Source organism: Microtus oregoni, unplaced genomic scaffold, assembly GCF_018167655.1.
Source record: "Microtus oregoni isolate MIOR12 unplaced genomic scaffold, Mior012 000016F_ref0000370, whole genome shotgun sequence".
NCBI lineage: Eukaryota > Metazoa > Chordata > Mammalia > Rodentia > Cricetidae > Microtus > Microtus oregoni.
In genome coordinates this window covers 31,216,536-31,235,910 of record NW_024543075.1, presented here as the reverse complement: position 1 = coordinate 31,235,910, position 19,375 = coordinate 31,216,536, and the positions used below count along the sequence as shown (strand labels likewise).

Below are 19,375 nucleotides of genomic sequence, written 5' to 3'. Positions count from 1 at the left end.
CCAACACTCGCCAGATGGATCTCTGCTTCTCCTCCTTGAATCATAGCATTGAAACAACACCAAAATCTATAGTAATATTTAGTCTTAACTCTCAAGAAGCTTATAATCCAGCACAGGAATCAAGGAAAGAGCAAGCAGTTACACCATGGGTTAGTGAGTATGTGTGTAGAGTAGCCCAAGATCTCTGGCTCTTGTAGGAAATAGGTGTTGGGTGTGAACCAGGTAACGTGTGTGTGTGTGTGTGTGTGTGTGCGCGCGCGCGCGCGCGCGCGCATGAGGCTCCCTGAGAATAGGAATTACAGGTGGTTGTGAGCTGCCTGCCATGGGTTTGAGATCTAAACTTGGGTTCTCTGGAAATGCAACAAGTATGCTTAGCTGTCAAGACAGCTCTCCATTCCTACGTTTGTTTTGTTTTAAGATAACGATTATTTCTTTAAAGGGGGTGAGACACCATACATTTTATATAGCCTCAAGGGTTGAAGACCTGGACAGCTTGTAGGAAGGTACATATCTTCCACTTGAGTCACTATAAAATTTTACAGTCATATTCATCAAAAATTAGGGGTAAGGACTGTTCATGATCACCTTTAAAATAATAGCTTTGCCTGTATGCCACAAAACTGGAAAATGCAAAAGAAATGGACATTTTTTTAGATAAGTACCATATACCAAAGCTAAACCAAGACCAGGTGAACGATCTAAATAGACCTGTTAGTTGCGAAGAATTAGAAACTGTTATCAAAAATCTCCCTTCCAAAAAAAGCCCAGGACCAGATGGTTTCAATGCAGAATTCTACCAGAACTTCCAAAAAGAGCTAATACCTATACTCCTTAATGTATTTCACAATATAGAAACAGAAAAGTCATTGCCAAATTCATTTTATGAAGCTATAGTTACCTTGATACCAAAACCACACAAAGACCCAACCAAGAAAGAGAATTACAGGCCTATCTCACTCATGAGTATCGACGCAAAAACTCTCAATAAAATACTGGCAAACAGAATCCAAGAACACATTAGAAAAATTATCCATTATGATCAAGTAGGCTTCATCCCAGAGATGCAGGGCTGGTTCAACATACGCAAATCTATCAATGTAATCCACCATATAAATAAACTGAATGAAAAAACCATATGATCATTTCATTAGATGCTGAATTAGCATTCGACAAAATTCAACACCCTTTTATGATAAAGGTCTTGGAAAGATTAGGGATACAAGGATCATACCTAAATATAATAAAAGCTATTTACAGCAAGCCGACAGCTAACATCAAATTAAACAGAGAGAAACTCAAAGCCATCCCACTAAAATCAGGAACACGACAAGGATGTCCACTCTCTCCATACCTCTTCAATATAGTGCTTGAAGTTCTAGCAATAGCAATAAGACAACATAAGGGGATCAAGGGGATTCGTATTGGAAAGGAAGAAGTTAAGCTTTCGTTATTTGCAGATGATATAATAGTATACATAAGCAACCCCAAAAACTCTACCAAAGAACTCCTACAGCTGATAAACACCTTTAGTAATGTGGCAGGATACAAGATCAACTCCAAAAAATCAGTGGCCTTCCTATACACCAAGGATAAGGAAGCAGAGAAGGAAATCAGAGAAGCATCACCTTTCACGATAGCCACAAATAGCATAAAATATCTTGGGGTAACTCTGACCAAGGAAGTGAAAGATCTATTTGACAAGAAATTTAAGTCTTTGAAGAAAGAAATTGAAGAGGACACCAGAAAATTGAAGGATCTCCCTTGCTCTTGGATTGGGAGGATCAACATAGTAAAAATGGCAATTCTACCAAAAGCAATCTATAGATTCAATGCAATTCCCATCAAAATCCCATCAAAATTCTTCACAGATCTGGAGAAGACAATAATCAACTTTATATGGAAAAACAAAAAACCCAGGATAACCAAAACAATCTTATACAATAAAGGATCGTCTGGAGGCATTACCATCCCTGACTTCAAACTCTATTACAGAGCTACAATATTGAAAACAGCTTGGTATTGGCATAAAAACAGAGAAGTCGACCAATGGAATTGAATAGAAGACCCGGACTTTAACCCACAAACCTATGAACACCTGATTTTCGATAAAGGAACTAAAAGTATACAATGGAAAAAAGAGAGCTTCTTCAACAAATTGTGCTGGCAAAACTGTAGAAGAATGAAAATAGATCCATATATATCACCATGCACAAAACTCAAGTCCAAATGGATTAAAGACTTCAATATCAGTCTGAACACACTGAACCTGATAGGAGAGAACGTGGGAAGTACTCTACAACACATGGGCACAGGAGACCACTTCCTACGTATAACCCCAGCAGCACAGACATTAAGGGCAGCGTTGAATAAATGGGACCTCCTGAGACTGAGAAGCTTCTGTAAAGCAAAGGACACTGTCACTAAGACAAAAAGGCAACCCACTAACTGGGAGGAGGCAGAAATCTTAAATAAATAAATAAATAAATAAATAAATAAATAAATAAAACAACTTAAAAAAATAATAATAGTCTTTGCCATTGTCTTATTCACAGGAAACTGAACCACACTGGGTCGTTCCTCACAGGGCCTTGCAGAGTTGACTGGGATGAGGTATTTAGCTAAGACAGAATAACATCAAAATTATAGAATCCCGGGGGGCTTGGCAGGCAGGGTTGGCAAGTGAAGCCAAGGGTGTCTCAGAGGACTAGTAAAAAGACTTCCAGCGTCATGTTAGTGTATTATCCTGGCGTCATTTGGAAAATGTCCCCTTCAAGCTGATATGTTTGAACCCTCCCCCCACCCAGAGGTTGTGGAACATTTTGGAGCTTTGCTTCAGGTTGTGGGTCTTTGGAGGGCAACCTTGAGGTTTGTAGCCCCGCCTTGCTTCCTGGTCCACCTCTGCCAAGAGTCCACTGAGATGCAAGCACGTGGTTGGTGGCTGCCACGCTTCTGCCTAGACAGAGCCCTGCATTGCCAGGCCTTCCCTGCCATGATGAACTGTGTTCCCTCCAACTGTGAGCTGTTGTTCCTTCGTGTTGTTCTTTGTCAGGTATTTTACCTAAGCAATGAGAAAAGAAACTGACTCAGTTAGGTTTCTGTTGCTGTGATAAGACATCATGACTAAAAGCAGCTTGGGGAGGAAAGGGTTTATTTTATCTTATATCATATCTTATATCTTAATCCATCATGGGAGAAAGTCAGTGTAGGAACTTGAAGGCAGGAACTGATGCGGAGGCCATGAAGGAGGACTTCTTACTGGCCAGCTCCTCATGACTATCTCAGTCCGTTCTTCTTACACACCCAGGACCACCAGTCCAGGGGTGAGCTGGGTCCCCCCCCCCCACACACATCAATCATCAATCAAAAAAAAAAAATACCCTACAAAACTTGTCCTACAGGCTAGTCTGGTAGAAGCATTTTCTCAGTTGAGGTTCCTTCTTCCAAAATGACTCTACTTATGTCAAGTTGACATAAAACTAGCCAGCAGAGAAACTAATATCCCTACTGTCCATTCATTTTCAGACATTCGTCGGAAGAGAACTTTACTGACATAAACCTTGATTTGCCTGGGACTTCTATCCCATGTGACAGCCTGCTGTCACACGCTGGCCCAACTGGTCGTTTCAAAGAGCAGATCTGGTTACCTCCACCTTAGGGCATGTCCCTCAAAGACATCTATGACTTGGAGTAAAAGGCCATCTCCCAGCTGGCCCTGGCTGACGTGGTGATGGGCTCACTCACCTCTCCACTCACCTCACATTAGCTCCTTGACTTTCTATGCATGCGTCTTCCAGAAAGCCCATGGCCTCCTACCCCAGGGATGTACAAATAGTACCCCCTCTTTTTTCTGCTCCCCTCTGATTGCTTGGTTGGTGCCTCCTCTCCCAGTCTCAGCTGAGCTGTTCTTTGTCAGGGAAGTGTTTTCCAGCTTGGTTGGGCTTCCCTACTGCACTCTGTAGATGTTTCCATGGTAGCGCTCAATCACTGTTAGCCTCTATCATTAGCTGCGGGTTGGGTTGTTTCATGCTTCCCCCTCCCATGATATGAACTCTGAGAATGAACGAGTGGCCCGGTCTCTGTTGTTCGTGATAATGACCCTGGTGCCCTCCTCAATGCCAGCCGCAAAACATGCCCTCGGGCAATAATTTGTTGAAAACGTGCCCATAAATACTACAAGAAGACAAAAGGGAGGAAGTTTCTGTGGTTGACATGAGGAGGGAGCTCTCCACTCAACCAGAACTGTGGATCTTAGGCACGTCCTAGGAGGTCTACTCTTTACCCTCCTGCAGGGGTCTCTAGGCACAGGAGGACCCCCTGAAAAGGGCTGCTGTAGGTGGCCGAGAGCTCTGATGAATAAAAGGCTTTATTATTTGGCTTTGAGGTAAGGAGGACTATTACTCTCTTGGCCCGAGGGAACTTTCCCACTTAATGGTCAAGAGAATGGATCAGATGATCAAAGTCGTTTTGTAGAGACAGGAAGCATATTTCATTGACTTATTTCAACATCTTGTCTCTCTTGGGTGGGGAAAGACTGTAAAACACATCTGTTAAACTGGTCAGAATTGTATTCTTTTGTACAAGACTGGATGTAGCACAGACATTTCTTTGGAAAGTCATCTTGGCCTTGGCCCAGACCATTGGGGAAATCGTTTCTACCCAGTACAGATCCCCATCGAAAATGTGGGCCAGCTCCTAAGTCTGGGCTCATGAGAGTCAAACAGTTATTCAGTGTGGTCAGCTGTAATGGAGTCAAGGGATGCCTTTATCTGTTAAATAGGGTGAATCGAAGTGAAAATTACCTTTTGATTGAGTAGCATTGCTGAAGAAAATCAATAGAAATGGCTCGAGATTTATCGGCACCAGCTCAATTTCTAAGCACTGTAGACTCTTAAATTGCTGGAACACTGGGTTGCAGGATCCAACCTTTTCCAGGCCAATGGAAAATAAACAAGAGAGTGAGTTAAAGGAGAAGCAGCGTGTCTGCTCTATCCCAGAGGAAAGGGAAAATATGTGCTGATCAAAGCTAAATCATTTGCAACCTCAAAATACGTGTTCTAAATTCTCAGAGCCCACGTTTGACGTGTTTGAGAGAGAAAGGCCACAGCTGACGTTGTCTTTGTTCAGAGTATAGAAGATGATTTTGTCTAGACTTTCGAGAATGATATAGAATGACATTTTTAGAACAAATCAAAAAATATTTTTAAATTCCTCTTTTCCTTTCAGGAAAAGAATTTGATGTGCTTCTAAACTCTGAATATGGTGGGTCTATAAATGGCCTCCATCATTTAATAGGAAGAGGAAGGTAAGATGAGCCATTGAGAAAAGACGCTGAAAATGCCATTGGTTAAGTTTCTTACCTCAACAGCAGTGGCGTCAATAATAGCCCAGTATCTAATGCTGATGGTTTCTAGGCTCCAGCTAGGCTGTTGACATACATGTTCTGAAAATTCTCATGGCGATGCCATGGTGCAGGTACTGCTTACCTGTTGATGGATGAAGAAACAGGAGCATGGAGAACAGGGGGGATAACACACAGCGCCACCAAGCCATGGACAGTCGAGCAAGGACTGCAGTTGACTGTCCCTCCAAACCTGCCCCTCTCATCACTGTGTTGATGTCTTCTTCCCCCACAGGGCCAGCATTGTACAGAAACGCATTATTTATTTTCAAGACGAGGGCTCTCTGACCAAGAAGCTGTGTGAACAAGGTAAGAGGCTGCAGGTGGAGAGAGAGGGGCCCGTGAAGGGGGAGCTCTTTCAGTTGGAGCATGGCTGCAGGAATTCAGGCAATGGAGCTCTCTGAGTTCCCCTGGGCTCTGCCTCCTCACGTAGCTCTGATTTTTAATCTGGTTGTGTGCTATGGATAATTGGATCCGCCTTAAGCTCTAATTACTCAGCTTGATTCCCTGGGTAGGAGATAATGTACCTTGTATTGGTGCTGTCTTCTTATTTTTGTGAAACAGTGATTATTCTGAAGAGGTTCCTCGGAATAATTCACAGGACTTAATTAAGGGATGCACAGTTGTGTGCCTTTAAAAAGCCTACAGTGGCTCTCTGGGAAAATCACCCCCGAGAACTTGTGTGCAATCTGAGTAATATAGGGGATCTTCTCCAAAAGAGACCAGTAGAAGATAAGAGTGTCGGGGTGAAAGGGTAGGGGACACTAGCCTTGTGATTTTACCTTGTTCAAGTCTTATGCATGCTAGGCAAGCACTCTAACACTGAGCTACACCCCTGCCCAGGACCAGAGCATCCTAGTGATAGACTAAAGGGGTTTAAAAAAGCCACCTGGGTTCAGATCAGGTCTGGGCTTAAATCTGCTTCTATTGCCTTCCCCAACCATGTGACTTAATAACATAAAATAGGGCTGCAAGATGGCTCAATGGGTAATGCTCTTACCATGTAGCTGTGAGGGCTTGAGTTCAGAGCCCCAGAATCCACATAAAGGTGGGCATGGTGCTTCAATTCTACAATGCCATCATCCATGTGTAACATTCAAGATTGAAGCAGGGAAGGGAATTCCTAGGTGCTCCCAGGACAGTTGGCCAGAAGTCAACAGATGAAAACAAGAGATCCTGTTTCCGAAGAAGGTGGAAGACAAGGACTGACACCTGATGTTGCCCTCTGATCTCCACAGAAGTGCTGCAGCATGTCTGCATTCACAAACACCAACCCAGGCATGCACACACATCCTACATGCAAGATTGAATGTGCATGTGCTAGTGTGTGTGTGTGTGTGTGTGTGTGTGTGTGTGTGTGTGCATGCATGGTAGCTCTTGCTATCTATATTCAAAAGTTTGTGTATTAATCTGTCTTTAAAAATAAGACTTAAACCATCTAATCCGGTTTAGAAGTTATTAGGTAACTCAATAAAAACAGGAAAAGCTCTGTAATTATACAACTTAGCTACCACCTTCTACTCATTTTTGCAGAATTTTATTTGCCTTTTCAGCAATTAGTCTTTTCAGAAGAAATAATCTTCTCCAACTATACAAGTCATAAACTACTAAGAAATGTTGGAGAGAGTTCTACTGGGGAAATAATAATTGCGAATAATTTTGAGTGTTCGCTACATGACAGGCCCTATCTAAACATTCATTAATTATGCAATCTAGACAATAGCCCTGTATGATAAAGGCTATTGGATCAGCCCTATTGTCGATGAAGAGCCTGAGACAGAGACAGTTCAAGTAGCTCTTTACAGCCAGAAATGGAGGGCAGGTTGACACCAGGGAGCCCGTGCACTGAACCACTGCCCCCTGTCAATGTTGCATCCTCCTGTGTTGAGTAGTTTACATCTCTGTCTATAGCAGAGCAATGCACTGTCTTCTTGTAAAAAAGCTAGAGTCAAAATGTTAAGCATACATTCGTGGAGAGAGTCAGATGCTTGGTGTCAGGGTGGGAGTTCTAGACACTCTGGCCAAGAACCTTGCTAACTTCTTGGTGAGCACCACTTCACATGGGATGAGGCCTTTCCTCCAAGTCGCTTAGTAGATAAATGGTTCAGTCAGCTCTTTTCCAAACAAGGTGCATTTCCCCCACTTTAGGCTCTTGGTCCCTAAATGACAACCTCATGCTCCACCTTCCCTCCTGAAGGAGGAAGGTCATTGGCCAATAAAGAAACTGCTTGGCCCTGTGGGTGGAGTAAACAGAACAAAATGCTGGGAGGAAGAGGAAGTGAGCTCAGAGACTCCACCGCTCTGCTCTCGGGAGCAGACGCCTCAGGGAGACGCCATACTCCCAGCTCCCAGGCAGACACACGCCATGAAGCGCGACCCAACCCCATGAAGCTCGACCCAGGATGGACTAGGCTAGAATCTTCCCGGTAAGACCGGTGCTCACCGATTATTAGAGATGGGTTGATCGGGATATCAGAATTAGCCAGTAAGGGCTAGGGCAGAAGGGCCAAGCAGTGATTAAAAGGATACAGTGTCCGTGTAATTATTTCGGGGCATAAGCTAGCCGGGCAGGCGGTTGGGGTGTTGGGGACGCAGCCCCTCTGCCGCCCTTATTATTACTTCACCCTCCCTGAAAGTTCTTAGGAGAAATTTCCCAGACACCCCAAAGCAATGACAGAAATCCCCTAGAGCCTGAGTCCTGAACTTAGGAAGTCTTATCTGAGCTCACGAGTGCTAAAATTCGGCGGGTACAGTGATGATGAAATAGCATGGCATGTCTTGATTGTTTCTCTCAGGCTGAGCTCCTAGGAAAATGACTAATCACGCCATCTACACAAAGACTCCTTGCAACTTGATGGACTGAAAAGGCCCAGCAAGTCCTCATGCTGTTGGCTTTTGTGTGCTTATAAATGATCCCTAGAAACAGCAGACCCTTGAGAAAATTAGCATCAAAGTGATCACATTAAGAAAACCATTAAAATATAAGTCGAGCAAAGGGATTTTTTTTTAATGTATTCAATCACTTAGCAAACTCCAGCTTTTCATCAAGTCTCTATGCTCCCTGCTTCCTTGTTGAGTCAAATCAAATCTGTTCAGAAAAGAAATAGTGGAACTCGGAGGTCTCATTTTTGCCCCCAATTACAGCCATTCATCCATAGGTGATGAAATATAGCCTCAAGCATAAAAAGTGGTGAACACTAGTGTTGTGAGTGCATGTGTGTGCACATTTGTATGCATAAATATGGGCATCTATTCCAGGCAAGGTGGCTCATGATATTCCAATGAATTTTCTTGTTTTTACTTCCCATCTCTGTTAAGAGTACAATGACAGGCATTTGTGCACACACCTATTTTACATGGGTTCTAGGGACTCGAACTCTGGTACTTATGCTTGTATGCCAACCACCTTTACCCGCTGATCCATCTCTACAGCCTTTGATTTCTAAAAGCAATGCAAATGCAAATTACTTGCAATTTAAAAATAGAGAAAGACAACCTATTCCAGAAGATGGTCTGTGATAGACATATGGTCACACACTTGGATACTATGTCACAAACAGAAGGGAATAACAGGAAATGATGGGAGAAGGAAAAACCAGAGAAGAGAGAAGAATGTAAGTAGTGGACAGAAAAAAGAGGATGAGAGAGAGAGAGAGAGAGAGACAGAGAGAGAAAGAGAGACAGAGAGAGAGACAGAGAGAGAGAGAGAGACAGAGAGAGAGAGACAGAGACAGAGAGAGAGAGAGAGAAGAAGGAGAAGGAGAAGGAGAAGGGGAAGGGGAAGAAGAAGAAGAAGGACGAGGAGGAGGAGGAGGGAGGAGGACGAGGAGAGTCGAAAAGCTAGCTGGGTCAGTAAAGCACACACTTTCTAAGCATGAGGACCCAAGTGCAATCTCCCAAACCCCAAGAGCCACATAGGAGGTTAGATGCCATGGTTCTACTTGTAAGCCCAGCACTGGAGAAGGAAGACAGATGAATCTTGAAGCTCACTTTCCAGCCAGCCTAACCAGCCTGTTTGGTGAGTTACAAGCTGGTTAGAGGCCCTGTCTCAAGAGCAAGGTGCACTGGTGCCAGAGAAGTGGCTCCAAGTTTACGAACAGATACTGCTCCTGTAGAGGACCCAGTACCCATGTTGGATGTCTCAGAACCACCTGTAACTCCAGTTCCAGGGGATCCATCACCCTCTTCTGACTGCCATGGACACCTATTGCATGTGCTCACATGCAAATATCTATGTATGGACACACATGTATATACATAATTTTTAATTTTTTTAAGTAAAAAAAAACAAGATGTATGGCCACTGAGGAATGACAGCTAAGGTTGTCCTCTGTCCTCCACACACATGAACACTCTTCTACACTGGCACCTACACACCCAGTTCACACATACATGAACACATGCATGTACATATGCATATACACAAATAAAAAGAGAGAAGGAAAAGGGGGATGATGTGGAAAAGAGGACCTAAGAATCACAAAAGAGAATTTTAAAGGCCAACAAATTCAAGATAGAAATGAAGAAGGTCAGATGTGATAGGATTGGCCGAGATGATACACTCATAGTTTAGAAAGATGAGATAGAGGATTGTGAGTTCAAGCCCACCATGGGCTACACAGCGGAACTCAGTTTTAAAAAGTAAATCGGGTGCTGGGTGTGTTCAGTGATGCAGCAGTGACTTAGCACAACATGACCTTGGATTTGATCCCCAGTACTGCACAAAATAAATAAAATAAAGCTGGCTGGGGTGGCACATACCTTTAATCCCAGCATTCAGGCGACAGAGGCAGTCAGATCTCTGTGAGCTCAAGTCCAACCTGATCTATATTGTAAATTTCAGGCCAGTCAGGGCTACATAGTAAAAATTATATGTGTGTGTATATGTGTTGTACATGTGTGTATGTATGTATGTATGTATGTATGTATGTATGTATGTATGTGTAATAAATGGGAAGAAAGGAAACCTCCTGAAGCCCCACTTCCAGACTGAGGTTACCTGGCTTAGCACCCCAGTAACACAGGGAGTATGTTGGTCTTGCCATCACTGCCCTTTTAAAGCCTCCTTTGTTAGCAAAAGACCTGCCCTTCGTAGGAAACCGTTCTCCTTTCAAACCTAGAAATTTAATTTTGAGATGGAAGCTTATTTTCCAAAGGTCTGTCATAAATTCATTTCTGTAACGCCAAAGCAGTATCTTTACCTTCACTGTCTAAATCTAAAAGCCCTTCTGATAAGTAAAGCTCCCAATTGGTCTTATTTTGGGGGCTTCTAGAGAGCATTGCTGCCTCATTTAACAGCACCTGGTAGTTAAGATTGAAATCTCAGCATGGATCTCTCAGTCCTGAACCCCCTTTTCAAAATTAATTTAGATGTATTTTCAATGCAGCTCATCCTTGTGGGACTGCAAAAGGACCGGATCTTCTGGCTCAAGCTACCTCTCCTAAAATCTACTGGGTGGGGTTTGTCCTTACTACTCAACCTGCTCACACAGGAACCGAGTCCAGGTTTTACGCACATGTGGTAGTGGGCAGCCGACTCCTAGGCATAGACAGCACTCTAGCCTCTGCCCGATTCCTGCTCTGGGTGACTGCAGCCTCTTTGGAGCCACTTTAGAAGCCTGTGAACTCAATCAAGCCACCCAGCCTGCTTCTTCCACTTGATGTCTTAGTTACTTATCTGACACTGTCACTAAGTAAAACAGCAGCAAGAAGAAAGTGTTGATGTTAGCCTACAGTTCAGAGGGCGCAGCCCACCACGGTGGGGAAGAGATGGTGGCAGGAGCAGCAGACTGGCTTGTCACCTCGCATCTACAAAGAGTGCACGGGAAATGAGGTTGGGTAACATAGCCTTAAGGCCCTCCCCCAGTGACCTACTTCCTCTAGCAAGGTTCTGCCTTCTAAATGTTCCATAGTCTTCCCAAACAGTGTCACCAATTGGGGACCAAGTATTCAAACACAGGAACCTATGAGGGACAGTCCACATTGAACCTCAAGGGATAAGCAAAGTACCTCCTAGAACATATATGGAAAGGGATTGGCACATACAAGGGGCCCAGTGCATTGCTGATATCACAGCAAAGTCTCACACCTTGTCTCCATCCCCAAACACACGTCTACCCATCATTGATTGATTTTGCATGTTCAAACCTGGCGAGCTCAGCGAATTCCTAAAGAGATTGAAAAATGCTGTTTCTGACGTGCAAAATGGTTTTCAGCCCCTTGGCTTCTGCTCTTTGTACAATATTTAAGAAGAAAAATGTCCAACTTGCAAAACAGGAAGATTGATGCTAACACAGCTGGAAGGACTACAGAGAAAGTCATTGCAGCAGGTGGCGTCGGCAGGCATTGTCCCCTCTCAGGCAGCTGAGCAGACTGGGAGCACTAAGGCAGCTAGGGCTGTGGGCTTAACAATCAGAAATGCTGAATTTATTCATGTAATCTCTCTTTCCCTACTTATCAGCTACTCACAGCTAAAAATGGGGGCGGAAAAGGAATCTTAAGTTTCCCTGGCTGCCACTACGCTCAGAAGTGAGCTCGTGAACACATTTGCAGCTTTCTCCCCTCCTCCCAGGATAGTCTTTGAGAGCACCAGAAGAGACACAACTGCATATGACTCCCTCTTAATTTCCAGCAATTCTTTAAGCCTCCGTTCGCTCTCACTTTCCTCCCATCCCTGCATCCGCGCTGCTCCAGTGTTTGGACCCTGAAATAGATACGCGTTGCTCTCAACAACTAGTAGAGAGACGCTAGTGTGAAAGAGATGGAGAGGAAGCCGGATAGAGAAAGAACAACGGGGTGAGGGCTGGAGAGGCAGTTCCCTGGTTAAAAGCCCTTGCTCCTCTTGCAGATGACCCAGGTTTGGTCCCCGGGGCTTGCATCGGGTATTTCACAATCATCTGTAACTCCAACTCCAGGAGAACTGGCATCCTCTTCTGGTCTTCTCAGGCACCTGCACACATATGCATTCACACACACACCAAAAAAAAAAAATCTTTACAATAAAAAGAATACCTGGGCAGTGGTGGCACACGCCTTTAATCCTAGCACTTGAGAGGCAGGGGCAGGCAGATCTCTGTGAGTTCAAGACCAGCCAGCCTGGTGTACAAGAGCTAGTTCCAGGACAGCCAGGACTGTTACATGGAAAAATCAGAAAACCAAACCAAAACAAAAGGAGTAAAAGCATTGACTTCCCAAAAGTCTCCCCATCCTAAAGATTCTAGACTCTTGGTTCCATAGGATACCTCAGATTATAAGAACAAGAGCTTTGACTTCTTTTATTTGAAAACTAGATACTCATAGTTGAGAAATATAAACTCCATAGCAATCCAAGCACTGGTCCTGAGTCTTGCAAACCAATACAAGTGCACTGTGCCTTCTTTATGTGGGGATCAGGGATGAGACAAGCGGCTGCAAGACTGCCTCTTACAAGGCCCCAACTGCTTTCTAACTTGGCTTCCTGTTCCAGATCCCACACTCGATGGGGTGACGGACAGACCCATCTTGGACTGCTGCGCCTGTGGAACTGCCAAGTACAGACTCACGTTTTATGGGAACTGGTCCGAGAAGACTCACCCAAAGGATTACCCTCGTGAGTACAGCGGCTACTTGATGGGTCATGGGAAGCACATTGTTGGTGCTTTGTCTGATCACAGGATCCACGGGCTGAGCTATGTCAGACCTGCTCGTTATTAGCCACTGATTTGTGAAACTTGCACCCCAACAAAGTACATTCACGGCCACATGCAGACATAACCCTAGTATGCTTTTAGGGCTTTTATAAAAATGTTGTTCTAAGAGTTTTGTGATTACTTGAGGATCTTAAAACAGTTCCTGAAGTCCAGTTACTGTGTCTTCAAGCCAAGTATTTTATAGCCTCAGTCCTCCTAAAACAGCTGTATCCATGTTATGGAATAGACCATTTGTTAGAGAGAGCTGGCAAAACGGAGTCTCTTGACTCCACAGACAGTGTAACAATTACTCAGTATCCTCAACCATAGTAAGGTGTCAGTCATTAATCAATACACCATTTCTCTCCTGATTCCAGATGTCACCTTCTAATGCCACATGGCACCAGGCTCAGAGCAGCCAATACCAATCTATGAGAGTTGTCGGGAGGCCCCAAACTTGCTATGCGAGGGACTAGAGCCTACAATAGGACAGTCCTCCACTGTTTTTAGTCAGGCAGTTGTCTAACAAGTCTGTAAAGAGCCAGGCACTGTGCTAAGCCTGATAGTCAGGAAGAAAAAAGATGCAGTTGCAAGTCCCATATTATTTGGGAAGTCAAGTAATCACGGTAAATGTGTATCTGTGAATGGTGAGCTGAGCACACGTTACCCAACACGTTTGCCGATGGCATATCCCTGAATTGGAAACTACGTTGCTCCATGGATAAACTTCTTGAAAAATCAGAAAGAGGTCGCCATTTGTCTAGATAAGCAATGCTCTGCCTTCGCTTTAAGACCTGGGAGGGCCCATTCTCTGTGGCCTTGGGAAGCAGGCTGGCTGTGGGTGGCACTGGGCGTATTGTGTCTGGGCAAGGCCTGATTTGTTCTGAGGCATCTATTTCACTCTGAAGTTACCACAGCTGGGAAGATCTGCAGAAACAGGAGAGGAGATTAAAAAGAGGGAAAGGGCACATGGCAGGGACTTAAGTAAACCCTGGGCATATCAGAACCTCCCTGGTGCCCACGCAGCCCACCCAGTGGGGACTGCAGCATTCCTGGCTAGATCAAGGCTTTATAATTTAATTTAACCCACATAAAGTTGAAGTTTGGGATCTTAACAGCCGCTGGCTGTTCATTCCTCAGACTCTAGGATTCAGCCTGCTCTGCTCTCAACTGGGTGGGAGACCTGTGTGAACAAACTTGGCTCCTCTCCCTGGAAGGGACACTTAGAGCCAAAATGCTGCTGTGTGGCCGGGGGGTGGGGGTGGGGGAGAGGAGATATGTCCTACGGTGTCCCCACTAACAGAAGAGAGAAAATGGCTGGGGTCATTACTCATTTTTTGTGACCCTAAGGAGTTTTTCTCATTTCTATTTGACTACTGTTGGCTCCCAGAATTTAGGTGGTTGTGGGGAGAGTATAAAAATCATTGTTTCTGGGCCTCTGGGGCAAACCACATGCAAACCTTTCTGTGGTGTCGCCGAAAGCTTAATCCATGCAGCAGATGTGTGTTCCTGGTTCCTGGGATTGTGCCACTGTCAGGCATCTCATTACAGAGCCAGGCTCTGCCCTGATTTTTCTGTTGGAAAAATTCATCGCCAAATACAGACTAGCACTTACCACGGTGTGTGGGATTACCTCCTTGGGAAGTTTCTTCCCTAAGACTGGGAATTCTGGGAGAAAAGTCGTGAGATTTGTCCTTGCACCTGTCCCTTTCTGAGAATTGGGTGGCAGCTGTGGGACACACCTGCTGCCATCTGGGAGGCAGGGGTCGAGCGGACACTGAGTCCTGATGGTCAGTGCTGAGCAGGGAGCATGGATCAGACCTTCCTCAGAGGGCAAAGGGTGAACTTGGATGCCTGAAGGACCGGAGCCACTGGGAAGGACACAGACAATGTCAGTGATGGCTTCTACTGATCTAAGCTGCAGGGATAATTCTGTCTTGATAGCCAATGCTGTTGTCAGGCCAGAGAAGCTTGCTGACAACAAACTGTCAAGAGCCAAGTCCCTTGTATCCTTTTAATTAGTCATCCAAAATGTCATTTTCCGAGCAGGCAGGAATCTGGGGACAGTGGTTCTCAGCCTCTTCAGTTAACATGATTAAGAATCACAGAAAGCATGGATATACTTCTGTCAAATCTCTCAGTGTTCACCTCAGAAACAATGAGCTTTTTAATTAGTAATTTTTAAGTACATATAGTAGTAATAAACACATTGTATGTTTAATAAATTTATCACATGTCAACATAAAAACATTATATTTAATTAAAATGATTGTGTTATCCAAAAAAGTAGTGAAAAGAATGTCATTGTTCTCTGTAGTATGTTGGGGGAAGGGTCGCTTGTTCGTCCCAGCTGCCCAGTCATGAAATAACCACTCAGAAAACCATATTATTTGCAATACTGTTTGGCCAATAGCTTAAATGTTTTTCTAGATAAACTCATATCCTAAACTAACCCATCTCTATTATTCTGTATATCTCCACATGGCTGTGGCCTGCCAGCAAAGTTTCAGCATATCTATCTCCCGCGGCGGCTCCATGGCATCTCTTGCTGCTTGGCCCCTTAGACAGGACCTCCCACGTCAGTAGTCTGTCTGGACTGGTAGAAAGCACATGGACTGTATTCACCTTTGTTTCTGCATTCACTCTATTGTGATATGTTTTTGATAAAAATACATGAAGAAAATTCTAGACAACATGCATGGAGAAAGGAACAGTGTTTTGGAGGGTTAGAGAGATGTCTCAGTGGTAAGGGCACTTGCTATTCTCACCAAGGCTCTGGGTTTGATTCCATGCACCCACAAGGCGTGGCTCACAACAATATGTAAAGTGAGTTCCAGGGAATCTGACGCCTTCTGCTGGCCTCTGCTGGCCCCTGCACACATGTGGTACACATGCAGATGAGCAAGCATGCACACATACACATAGGAACAATTTTAAAGGTGTTTTAATAATATTTCCAGATACCAACATATAATCTTTGCTACTATACCACAAACTACTTCCAAGTCTACCAATAGTCGAGTTTTGCTAAGTCCAGTTACAGTGTGGGATATGAGGTTGTGCCAATGGGTTTGTATTCTGTGGCTCAAAACCACTGTTCCAGATGGATCAATTGCAGATCCATGATGGTGTGGCCCTGATGCTGACCGTTTGGAAAATACCAGATTATTGACAATCATAGATTATCCAAATGCCAAGATTTCACATTATCAAAATCATATCCATTTCCATATCATTTTCTGACAGAGCCTTTCAGGAAAGTGTTGGAAAACCAGGAAACTCTCAAGTTCACAGTAACAGCCAGAAGTTGTCCAAGATTCTGACTTTTGCTTGAAAACTCAAAGTTTATTACTGGAGACAGATACTGGCAGTTGTTTTCCTTGAAGTGACAGACTCGCTTCATTTTTTGAGGAAAATGTCTGCCAAATTCCCAAGTCTGAATAACCGTAATTTGCCTGTCATTAGTTCTTTCAAGTAAAGATGATGTTTATGAATGTACAAAGTGGCTAGTCTGACTTGCACCTAAAAGAATCATTAAGTACATCTACTGAGGACGATCAGAGTCCATAGAGAAGAACTTCTTTGCATTTTATATTGCTTTTCCATGTCCCAATTAGTCACTCTGAATAATAAGGTATGAATCCATCAGTAAAAATTTCAAGTGACTCATTTCTCTGCTACATGGAGGACACTCGTGTGAAATTGAGTCTTTTGTTTGCTGTGAACATGTGGCCCTGAAGAAGGCATCCACTACTAATACAGGCCAAGGCTGTTGCCTTGGCCCATCTTCAATGCCTGTGCCAACATACTACAGCAAGAACATAATATCTTAAATTTGTTATGAAATGGTTTTAATTTCTCAGATTCCCCGAAATGATCACAGGGTTCCCAGGAGTCTGTGGATCACACTTTGATAACCTCTGCAATGGGATAGTTGGGTGTTCAACTCTTAGGTGTCTTTAAGTAACTTAGCTTTGAAAATCGAAGTGGATGCTACATGAAGGACTGAACAACAGCATGCACCTTCAGCCTCCTGTACCTTCAGCTGTCACGTACCTCAGCTACTATGCACCTTTAACTGTCATGTGCCTCAGCTACCATACACCTTCAGCCACTACATACCTCAACCAGCATGCACCTTCAGCCATAGTGAACCGTATCTGCAGATCTCTCTTCTCACCATTGTACAAAGTGGTGTCTCCTAAATGATGCTTCTGGGGTTCTTTCCATGGGAGAACTCTGCATTCCTCTCTCTGGGAGGGGCTAGGTATGATAAACTGAGATGGAGGCAGGAGGATGGAGCAAATCGCTTCTGGTACTCCTCCTCTCTGGTAGTGTCTGCATCTCTGCTGGACATCTGAAAATTGTGGAACTCTTTCAAAACACGCCCATTCATGAAGCTCTTGAAATACATTTTAAGGCTGGACCATTAAGTTTTACCTCTGAATTTTGGAATGAAAAGGTCTTGACACACAAAAAGGTAGCATTACAAGCTCAGATAGAGAATATCTGAACCAAAATTAAAGCTCAGACAAGATAATTCCTTTTTCCTCCCCTTGGGGTCTATCATGAAACAATCGATAGTTGGAGAACGTCTGAACCAAAACCAAAGCTTAGATCCAAATGATTTTCTTTTGCCTTCCCTTGGGGACTGTCATGAGACAATCACTCCTGCCCTCTGCAGTCAAATTGAACATCTAATAGACAAGCATCTTCTAATGTGAAGTCAACCAATACTAAATTCTATACCATCCCACCTGCTGTTCTGCGCAGTCAGGCTTAGAAGCCAGAGAGAGCATGTCCGGGTTTGTTGATCTTGAATAGCATTGCTGTAACCCAATGCAAGCATCATGGTCCTAGACATTGCCAGACTGCCATTCCCAACCATAGGAACCATGGTAGGTAGTGCTACCCAGAAACAAATGACCAGGCCCATAAAGATGTCTTCAGGGATAGACACATGTCCAGTCTGCACGGAGCTGGGAACTTCGTACCAGATGCTAAGTATCTTTAATCACTAGCTCTTATGAAGATCCTGGGTTCTCGACAAATGCTCGCCCCAGGACCAGCCATGATGCATAACTTTCTCCCCTCTGAACATAGCATCAGTTAATACTGTTTGACAAATCAATATTGAAGAATCTTTTTCCAATCAACTTTTAATTTGATGACACATTGACTAAAATATTAATCTGCCTCTTGGAAATATATTCTATATATTTAATTTTACAGTGACAATCAGCCATCTTCTTCATTGAGACTCTTGCTCAAGAAAATTATGCCCACGCCCATAAAAAACTACCAAACTAGTACCAACTTGATGACTCTTAATATTTTTATCTTTTATTAATCTAGTTATGTACAAAGTTTCTACATTGTGCCCAATTCATTGTATCCTAATTTTATGACTAATTTTCTCTCCCATCTATAAATCCCAACCTTGTCATATTTCAGACAAGTTATATAGCTATTCTTTTATTGGTCACTAACATGATGTCAGGTCTCTAGCTAACCAAGAAAACACTGGAGTTAAAAACTACACATATGAATAATTTCATAGTAGTCCATCAATACTGCCTTCAGCTCTACATCTGCATGCAAGGGTAAGTCATTGCTGGGTTTTGAACCTCCTTTTCTATCTGATGTTAGCCTCAAATCAACTACTTGTTACCTACCGGTGTCTACTAGAAATTAATGGTTAGCAAATGCAGAGACCCACAGCCAAACATTAGGCAGAGCCTGGAGAACCCCAAGGAAGAAGCGGAAGAAGGATTAAGGAGCCAGAGGCATCAAGGACACCAGGAGAACACAGTCCACAGAATCAACTCATAGTGTGTCACAGATACTAAAGGGCAATTGTGGAGCCTACATGGCCCATGCTAGGTCCTCTACAGGTGTGTTGTGGTTGTTAGCTTGGTGGTTTTGTGGATCTCCTAAAAGTGGGGGTGGGTGTGTCTCTGACTCTTTCTCCTGCTCTTGGGACCCTTTTCCTTCTACTGGGTTGCCTCATCCAGCCTTGATAGGAGGGTTTGTGACTGGTCTTATTGTATCTTGTTATACCATGCTTGACTGTTATCCCTGGGATATTTGCTCTTTTCTGAAGGAGAGTTAGATTTAGGGAGAGGGGAGATTGTGGGGAAGGAGGATTGGGAGAAGTAGAGAGAGATGAGGCTGGGGTTGGGGTGTATTGTATGAAGGAAGAATAAATAAAAAGGAAAGAAATAAATTAATAGTTGGAAAAAGTCACTTACAGGTCAGGCAGTGGTGTCTCATGCCTTTAATCTCTCAGGCAGAGGAAGGTGGATCTCTA

General features: G+C 43.8%; 1 protein-coding gene across 1 annotated transcript in view; it reads left to right on the top strand.

Moving 5' to 3' along the window:
• Window positions 1-19,375, top strand: part of Spon1 (spondin 1) — a 294,791-nt gene that overhangs the window by 119,038 nt on the left and 156,378 nt on the right. The window contains exons 4-5 of the mRNA XM_041666818.1: window positions 5,634-5,707; window positions 12,864-12,986. Coding sequence (XP_041522752.1) covers window positions 5,634-5,707; window positions 12,864-12,986 — 197 coding nt within the window. The remainder of the gene's footprint in view (window positions 1-5,633; window positions 5,708-12,863; window positions 12,987-19,375) is intronic.